Source organism: Hirundo rustica, unplaced genomic scaffold (genome assembly GCF_015227805.2).
Source record: "Hirundo rustica isolate bHirRus1 unplaced genomic scaffold, bHirRus1.pri.v3 scaffold_303_arrow_ctg1, whole genome shotgun sequence".
NCBI lineage: Eukaryota > Metazoa > Chordata > Aves > Passeriformes > Hirundinidae > Hirundo > Hirundo rustica.
In genome coordinates, this window is record NW_026690352.1 from 31,964 (window position 1) to 41,022 (window position 9,059).

At 65.6% G+C, this 9,059-nt stretch overlaps 2 protein-coding genes across 2 annotated transcripts; both read left to right on the forward strand.

Annotated features, from left to right (window-relative positions):
- The first annotated feature begins 28 nt into the window (after positions 1-28).
- Positions 29-1,675, forward strand: MRPL2 (mitochondrial ribosomal protein L2). Its single transcript, XM_040053978.1, has 6 exons — positions 29-294; positions 384-525; positions 615-730; positions 820-930; positions 1,272-1,345; positions 1,434-1,675. Exons 1-6 carry the CDS (start codon positions 33-35, stop codon positions 1,641-1,643), a joined length of 915 nt encoding a protein of 304 aa, XP_039909912.1. The 5' UTR covers positions 29-32; the 3' UTR covers positions 1,644-1,675.
- A 1,346-nt stretch (positions 1,676-3,021) lies between these two features.
- Positions 3,022-9,035, forward strand: LOC120747922 (cullin-9-like; the record flags this gene model as incomplete). The annotated part of the gene is made up of 8 exons (XM_040053979.2): positions 3,022-3,589; positions 5,793-5,947; positions 6,311-6,829; positions 6,953-7,088; positions 7,293-7,483; positions 7,967-8,330; positions 8,487-8,685; positions 8,897-9,035. Coding segments are annotated over exons 1-8 (2,271 nt in total), but the record flags the coding sequence as incomplete, so codon positions are not given.
- Positions 9,036-9,059: the final 24 nt, after the last annotated feature.

Consider the following 9,059-nt stretch of genomic DNA (forward strand, 5'->3'; position numbering starts at 1 on the left):
GGCCCCGCCCCGTCCGGCGCCTTCCCGCGGCCATGGCGGCGCTGGGGCTGTGCCGCGCCTTCGGGGCGCTGCTGCTGTCGGCGGGCCCCCGCCGGGCCCGGCCCCCGCCGCCGCCGCTGCCGCTGCCGCCCGGCCCCCGGCCCTGCCTGCCGGGAACGGTATCGGCGCTTGTCGCCTGCCGCGGGCTGGGCGGCTCGGCGCCGCGCTGTACCACCGACCCGCTGTGGAAGTGCCGGGCCAAGTACACCGTGCGGCCCGTGGGCATGAAGAAGACGGGCGGCCGCGATCACACAGGTGGGCGGGCGGGCGGGCGGGGGCAGGCGGGCTGCGGGGGCCGGCCGGGCGCGGGGAGTCCCGCCTGCAGCCGCTGCCGTGTCCCGCAGGCCGCATCCGCGTGCGGGGAATCGGCGGGGGACACAAGCGGCGCTACCGCATGATCGACTTCCAGCGCCTGCGCTACGAGGAGGGGGCTCCGGCGGAGCCCTTCACCGAGAAGGTCATCAGCGTCCGATACGACCCTTGCAGGCGAGTGCGGGGGTGCGGGCTCGCCCCGGGCCCGGGCGGACGCGCCAGCCGTGGCCCCCTGCTTCACCCGCTGCGGGCTCTCGGTGCAGGTCGGCTGACATCGCCCTGGTGGCCGGCGGCAACCGCAAGCGCTGGATCATTGCCACGGAGAACATGCAGCCAGGGGACAGCATCACGAACTCGCCTCACATTGGCAGGATGGCAGGTGCACGCCAGGGCCAGGGGCAGCCGTGCCGGTCTGGCCAAGGGCTCGTCGGCCGCTCCTTGCCCAACTTGTCAGCTTCTGTCTTCCAGTGTCAGCCAGTGAAGGGGACGCATACCCACTGGGGGCTCTGCCCGTCGGCACGCTGATCTGCAACCTGGAGAGCCACCCTGGGAAGGGAGCGCAGTACATCCGGGCAGCCGGTGTGTCCCCACGCAGGGAACTCACTGTTTGTAGGGGTTTGGCCGAGCAGAGGTGGAGAGTAGGGCAGGGGGGCACTGCTCTGAGTGGCCAGTGACAGAGAGTTGCCGTCTTCTCCTCGTGTTAGAGTGCAACAAGTCCCTCCAGAAAAGCAGGGGCAGCTCTGCACCGTTGATTCCTCAAGGCCCTGTCGTCAGCAAAGAGTGCTGCAACAACAAGTTGCAACAAGTGCTGCCTGTACAACGGGCTTTGGGGCATTACCAGCATGGGGATGTGCTTGCCACAGGGTGGGATACTTTGTCCTGCTGCTCAAGGCAGCTGCCTCCTCTCTTTCCTGCTGCAGGTACTTGTGGGGTGCTGCTGAGGAAAGTGAACGGGACAGCCATCGTGCAGCTGCCCTCCAAAAGGCATATGCAGGTAAAGGAGCTGTGCTGTCCGTGCCTCGACTGCCTGGGCACACAACCTGTGTCCCCAGGGAGGGCTGCAGTTCTTCTCTGTCCCCCAGGTGCTGGAGACCTGTGTGGCCACGGTGGGCCGCGTGTCCAACGTGGATCACAACAAGCGGGTGATCGGGAAGGCAGGCCGGAACCGCTGGCTGGGCAAGCGCCCACACACGGGCTTGTGGCACCGCAAGGGCGGCTGGGCCGGCCGCAAGATCAAGCCTCTGCCACCCATGAAGAGCTATGTCAACCTGCCCCGGGTCAAAGTGGAGTGATGCCCAGGGCCAATAAAGTTTTTTTCATGCCAGTGCTGTCGCATTACTGATGCCTTTTATGCACGGGGCTTTTCCTGACTTTCCCACGGGTCAAGTTCTGTCGAGTTCAGTCCCTGGCAGGAGTGGGATGGGTGGGAGAGATGAGTGTGGGGCTGCGGTCTGCCTTGGCTTAGTTTGAGGTCGATGGGTGACTCGGTGCGGCCAGTTGGCACACTCGTGTCGAACCTAGTTGTAGGACACCCGAGCTCTTCTCTCACCTTCAACTTGTGGAGCGGCGAAGGCAAGCGGACCGGAAGGTGGTGTGCAGCCAAGGTGACTGGGAAGCTCGGAATCGCGGACCTCGGCGCCTCACCTCTCCCTGGCCCCACTTCTGCCGCCGGCCGCTGCTGCGTCCATCCCTGTCCCACTCTGCCCCAAGTGCCGCACCGTGCTTCCTGTGCCGCACCCGGCCCTCAGCGCCGCCCCGGCTCCCGCAGCGCCCGTCCGAGCGGGCCGGTGCCGCCCGCCCAGGCCCGGCCCTCACGGCCGCCGTGGGGCGGGGCCTGCGCAGGCGCCCGCGGCCGGAGCGGCGCGGGAGCGGTGCCGGAGGTAACGCGGCGGCCCCGGCGCGGCCCCGCGGCGGAGGGAGGGCGGCGGGCTGGGCCCGAGCGGAGCTGGCCCGGGACGGCCACGGGCCCTTTCGGGTAGGCCTCGGTCGTGCCCTCCGGCCGGCCGGGCAAGGGGTGCGGCGGCCGAAGCGGGCCGGGTCCGGGGCTCGGTGCCCGGTGCCCGGCGAGCTCTCGCTCGGCCCGCCCCTGGAAGGAGCTTTGATGGTGCCGCTGGTGCGGCCGGCCCGCTCGAGAGCTCTGCACGGGGATGGCAGTGCTGTGCCGCCTGCCTTTAGCGTGTGTGCCCCGGGAACAGGCCTCCCCCTCACCGTGTCCCCGTCCCGCGTGGCTGATGTGCAGCGCAGACTTGCACTGGTCCCCTGGTCCGGCATGTGGGCTCTGCCTGCCTCGTGGTTCCATCAGCACACAGCCGGGTGTTATAGCTGAGCTTCCTGGGGAAGGCCGCCCTTCCTGGGCACTGCTGTCCCTATTCCTGCCATGCCCACAGTCTGTTTGACAGTCCAGAAATCACTGTGTTTTGCCCCGTTATCTTGTAACTACATATATGCGGCTTTCCAAGGAGAAAGTGAGCCATATCTCATACCTACTGTATTAGGGGTTTACAGCCCTGTCCTCGAGTACGGCCAGTACAAAAGCACATTTTAATGGTTGCATTGCCATTATCACCAGCACCGTGACACACAGGAACACGAATCTCTAGCCATAGCGTGCCTCAGCCACGTGTGCCCAGCTCCTGCTTCCCATCTGTGTCTGCAGACGCGTCCGCTGCCATGGTGAACGAGAAGCACGACGGCGCCCTGCTTGTGCAGCTGGGGCCCAGGCTGCAGGCCCGCCCGGAGGAGCTGCTGCGGCAGCGGCGAGGCCGCGACGGCCGCCCGGAATACCTGGTGCGGTGGAGCGTGCTCAGCTCGGAGGAGAGAGCGGCGGGAGGCGGCGGCGGCCGCTCCGCAGAGAGCGAGGCCGAGGAGATCTCCCTGTGGATGTCCGCGGAGGAGGTCCGCGCCGGCTGCCCCGCGCTGCCGGGCCGGAGGAGGCCGGAGGGGCCGCGGCCGGGAGAGGAGGAGGCGCCGGACGAGGCCTCGCTGCGGGAGATGCGGGCCGACGTCCGGAGCCTGGTGCGGCGAGCCGGGCGCCAGGCGGCCGAGGCCGGCGCGCCCGAGCGCTCCGTCCTGAGCACGCTGCACGTGCTGGGCGCCTACGCCGCCATCGACTCCCTGGCGGGCGCCTTCAGGGAGACGGGAGCCCTGGAGCTGCTGCTGACGCTGCTGCGCCACGAGGAGAAGCGGATCCGCCGCGGCGCCGGCGAGATGCTGCGCGCTCTGGGCGCGCGCGATGCAGGTGGGGCCGCTCCTGCTCGGGGACGCCGGGGAGCCGTGGCCGGGCAGCTCGGGGTGCCGGGCCTTTGGGAGCGGGGAGAGGCCCAGCAAGCGGCGCGTCTCGGGGAGGGATCCGTCTGGGCCCTCCAGACTTGCTTGGCTGCAGTTGTCTGGACTGCTCCTGGGAGTTAGAAACTCTTTCCCCTGCCAGGTTTCTGGGCTGGGATGTTGATTAGCTGGTAGGAGTGTTAAGGAATGTTAGGGGTGGCTGTCTCCTCTAGCAGGCCCAGCACATCTCTTGCTCCACAGCTGGAGCCCATCCTGGGGAATCGAGTTTCTCAAGCTGAGAGATGCGGCTGCCACTTTCCCATTTGCAGGTTCAACCAGTAGCAAAGCTGAGTGCCTATCCCGGAGCGCAGACACATGCAGGACTCTGACAGCACAAACTAACAGTACTCACAAGCACAAGTGCAGCCAGCCATGTCCCCTCCTGCTCTTCATCCAGCAGAGACAGAAGGTCACTCCTACCAGCACACACTGCATTTTCCAGGTTCACAAGTACACACACATTCATGGATCCCTTGAGTACCAGCATGGCCCCTCTGTCCTGCACCTGTGCCTGGATCCAAGCCCCTCTACCAGTCTCAGGGATCTCCCCACTCATCAGTTTGTCAAGCCTGATGCTTGCTAGTAAACCTGTAGCACTTTTCTTTCACAGACCACATTCACACATCCCTTGGGACTTCCAGCACCAACGACCACCCACCTCATAGTTTGGTCTGGACCCAGGACTTCCTCCTTGCTATTCCAGCATGAGATTTTGCTAATGAATTATGTGCACAGCAGGGGTGGGAAAGATGCAGACACTCACCCTTCTCCCCTGGCCCCAGGCACTGCAAACCTGCTTCAGCTGCTGGTGCTGAACTCCTCCCTCGCCTCCCTTCCAGCAGCTGTGCTTCAGAACACACACTGTTCTCTCCCCGGTGCCTGATGACCGAGGATCCCACTCGGTCCACTAGCACTGGAAACACCCTTGCAGTTGCCCCAGTAGCTGGCATGTCAGGCCAGGGACTCCTACAGCTCTGATCAGAGCTGAGTAATTTGATCAGGGTCAGCTGTACACCAGTCTTCCTGATAACTGGCATTCCAAGCTCAAATCCATAATTTGATCCAGAGAGTGATGGCACCTCCAGCTGTCACTCACTCCACTGACTGACTCCACAGGCTCCCACACCCCCAGTAAGGCTCCAGTTTGTGGTACCAAATGCCACTTGTGCTGGTCTCACCAGCAGCTGCCACTCGCCCTTTGCAGCACACACAGGGTAGAGAGAGACTTAGCAAAGGTTCGGTAAGAAAGTGGGACAAATTGTGTCAATCTGGTACGGGGCTGTCAGACAAACACACTGACCAGCCGTGGTTTAAACATGACTGGCACCTTTTATATCCCTTTCGCTGCACCCCCTGTTGTGTTCCTTGCCAATTCCAATTAATCAGATAATCTTACTGAAAAATAATCATTCTCACATGCCAGATGTCCTTGCTAATTGTTGTCCAGATGTCCTTACTAATTGTTGTGACTGACCAGATTTGTTTCTCCTGACTGCATCCATTAGCATTTGACAGTCAGGTTTGTGATTATATTCTTGTTTATGTCTTCCTTCTTACGTAGATGTTTTGCAGTGAAAAGGCCCTTGACTGGATACACTTAGAGGAACAGACAAACTCCTTCCATACCCTTGCACAGAAGACTAGTGCCAAAGGGTTTGACACAACCCTGGCGGGTAGAGGCTGATCCTCACCCAGTTCTCTCATTTAAGAGGTGCTGCCATGGCTTGGAAGTGCCCCATGAGGCTTGGGTGCACCTGGAAGGTTTCTGGCTGTGTATCCCACAGGAGATCTGGCTTTCCCTGTCCTATGGCCTGAGTTCATGCAGCTCTGAAGTGGGGCTGATTCATCTTAAAACTTGACTTCTTTTCTTCCCCGGGACCCTGTTCTGGAATCAGTTATTTGCGGTTGCTGCTTTGGGAGAATCTTGCAGCTTTAGGTAGGGGTAGAAAAAACACTGTGGAGCAAAATGCTGCCACTCCAGAGGAAGGGACAGAACATGATCAGGTGACACTGAGCAGCAAAGCTGTTCCTTCCTGCAGCTCTGTGTCTCGCAGGGAGGGTGGGCTGAGGGTTTTCTTCCTGGGCCCTGAAGAGTTTCTGTTCTGTTGTTGTTACAGAGAGCCGGGCCTATGTCCTGCTGTCCCTGAGCCAGCAGGAGGACATCGAGCAGCACATGGACTTTGACAGCCGCTGCACCTTGCTGGAGCTGTTTGCTGAGATCACATCCTCTGCAGAGCGCTGCATCTCCTTCGAGGGGATTCACCTCCCGCAGGTGGGGCCAGACCCGCCAGCACCCCGGGCCTGGGGGGCACGAGGGGCCAGCAGGGGTGGCAACGGGGGCCGGGCTGGCCCCCTTGTCCGGGACAGGAGGGGAGCTGAAGGTGGGCAGGAGAGCAGGACGGGCTCCTGGGAGAGCCGGCTCGGGAGCCGGGCCTGGGGAGAGCCGGGGGTGGTGCAGAGGCAGCTGGAGAGCCTGGTCTGCGAGCGGGGAGGGGAGGGTGGGCCGAGAGGTCTCTGCTGCTGCCGGCTGCTCCGCAGCTCTCGGGGAGCCTGCCTGGGGACAGGCCGGTGGCTCAGAGAGAGCTGGGGCTGGAGGTGCCCTGCGGGCTGAGCGTGAGAGCTGTGCTTGCTGCAGGTCCCTGGGAAGCAGCTGTTGGTCCTGGTGAAGCGCTACCTGCGTGTGACTTCTCTCCTGGACGAGCTGAGCAGCGGCGTGGAGCAGGGGGAGGAGCAGCAGGGCTGTGCTGTGCCCAGCCCCGTCCTCGAGGAGAGGAGCCGTGTGAAGCAGGAGTTTGAGTTCAGCATGGCCATGGCAGACCTCATCTCGGAGCTGGTGCACACCATGGGCTGGAGCCACGGGCACGAGGCAGAGGCGCTGCCCCGGCGGGAGCTGCGGCCTCGCCCCGCGCGCTCCATCTTCCAGCATGAGGCCCCGGCCGGCGCTGCTGCCGAGGCAGCCCCCGCAGCCCCGGCAAAGGAGCCCGTGACCTTCAAGACGCGTTCGGCCTTCCCGAGCCGCAGCAGCTACGTGGAGTACGTGCAGGCCACGCTGGTGAGCGGCATGAGGGTGCGCATGCTCGAGGACTACGAGCAGGTCAGCGCCGGCGATGAGGGCGACTTCCGCCGCAGCAACGACGGCATGCCACCGGTGCAGGTAGCGCTGCTGGGGCAGCGGGTGCTGCCAGGGCCCTGCTCGCTCTCCTGTGCAGCCTTGTGCAGGAGCAGCGGGGTTGGGCTTGCCTTCCCTCAGCTGGGTGTTTTGGGCTCACCTCCTCAGGTGTACTGGCAAGCTCTGGGCTGTACGTACTGGGTTCACTGGCACATGGTCGAGATCATTGGCCCTCCAGAGCAAAAGGAGCTTGAGGGCCAGGAGAAGGTGAACACCCTGACTCGAAACCACAGACTGAGAGCAGGTGAGCAGCCCCTCGGTCTCCGTCAAGCATGTTCCAACTTTCCTGCTGCCCTCCTGTCACCTTCCTTTCTCCCAGCAAGTCATGGTACGGTGGGGACTGCTTCTGTGCAGCTTGAGTTTTTTCCTTGGGGAATGTGGGGTGTGCGGCAGAGGCTGGGGGCTTTGGCAGAGCTGACAGTGCCCTTCCTTGCTGTGCTCCCTGCAGCTCCACAGCCGTTCCTGTGCAAGCCCCTGGGGGGGCTGTACTCCCTGCCTTACCTGGGGCAGCGGCCGCCCGAGGCTGCAGAGGCGCTGAGCCGTGCTGAGTGGTGGGAGCTGCTCTTCTTTGTGAGGAAGCTGCGAGCACAGGAGCGGGAAGAGATCACCGGGCTCATCCAGCAGCACCAGGGAGAGCAGGTAGGGCCGGTGCCTGCGGCAGGGAAGCGGGAGGGAGGAGCAAAGGGAGCACTGGGGAAAGGACCAGGGCCAGAGGAGATGGCAAGCGTGAGCCGTGCAGGGACAGCCTGAACGGGGCAGCAGAAATGGGAGGGTGAGCGGGGATGGCGGAAGCGTGGAGCTTGGCGCAGCAGAGCGGTGAGCGCAGATGAGAGGAAGGGCCGTGTTCCCTGAGCGGCAGGGTGGCAGCGCAGCCAGCTTTGGGCGGGCGAGGCACGGCCCTGGGGTCGCTCTGCCGGCCGCGCTTGGGTGGTGAGCGCGGCTGGGAGGCGCGGGCTGGTGGAGTTGGGCCGGGGACAGCCAGGGGAGGGTGGCGGTGGGGAGCGGCCCTGGGCACCTCTGGCGGCGCGGCCTTTGCGTCCCCGGTGCCCGCGGCCGCCGCCGGGGCCGTGGGGTGTGCGGCGAGCCCGAATTAACTTGGCCCCGTGGGCGCGGCCGTCGGAGGTGGAGGAAGAAGCCCTGGTGCAGCTGTCGGTCCCTGCCGAGCTGGCCCGGAAGGTGCTGCGGCTCCTGGAGCAGCGGTGCCAGGGCGGCTCTCTGCGTGCCCTGCGCGGCTCCCGTGTCTACGCCAGACACGGCCCCGGTCGGGGGGCGCAGCGGGACGGTGGAGGGAGCGCGGCAGCGTCCGCAGAGGACGACGGCGGCCCCGAGGGCACGACGGCCGAGGCAGCGGAGGGAGAGCTTCGTGCGGCGCCGGGGCCGCCCCGAGCCCGCAGCGTGGCACCGGAGTCGGACGAGCAGCTGTTCAGCGACCTCTTGGAGAGGGAAGGGCTGTTCTTGCCGGAGGCGACGGAGGAGCAGAGCCGGGGTAATGTCCTGCCGCATGCCGGGGCGCGGGGCACGGCTCCGGGCAGGGCTTGCCTGGGCTAGGGGTGCCCGTGGGTGCTGGCTCCGTGGCTGTGGGGCGCCCCGGGAGCCGCTGGAGGAGTCGCCGCTGCCCTGACGCCTCCGTCCCTGCGGCCAGTGCTGGGCAGCTCCACGGGCCCGAGCGAGGGCGGCTCGCTGGACAAGGTCGCGGCCGTGCTGGACGTGATCCAGAGCAGCGGCTCGGAGCTGGGGCTGCGCTTGGCTGGGCTGGGACACATCCTGAGGATCCTGGAGGAGCCCAAGCGGGAGCAGGAGCTCGGCACGGCCGAGGGCGGGCCGGGCCCCGGGAGCGCCGGGTGAGTGTCGGGGTGCCGCGCACCCCTCGTGCTGCCGCAGGGCCCCGCGGGCGGCGTGGGGACGGTGCCGAGCTGCCGGGGCGGCGGGTGGCGGTGGGAGCGCGGGAGGAGAGGCGGGTTCGCGTCCCTTTGTCCCGGGCAGGGAGGAGGAGGCCGGCGGGGCCCGGGGCAGCGGCGGGAGGCTCGGCCTGAGGCGTCCCGTGCCCCACAGGGAGAAGCTGGTGCGGGCGGCCGTGGAGCTGCTGAGCGCGGAGGCAGCGGAGAAGGCGCTGGTGGCGGTGACGCTGCGGCTGCTGGCCGTGCTGCTGGCCCGCTGCCCGTGGCGTGTGCCCTTCGCCACGGAGGGCGGCGTGCGGGCCGTGCTGGCCCGCATG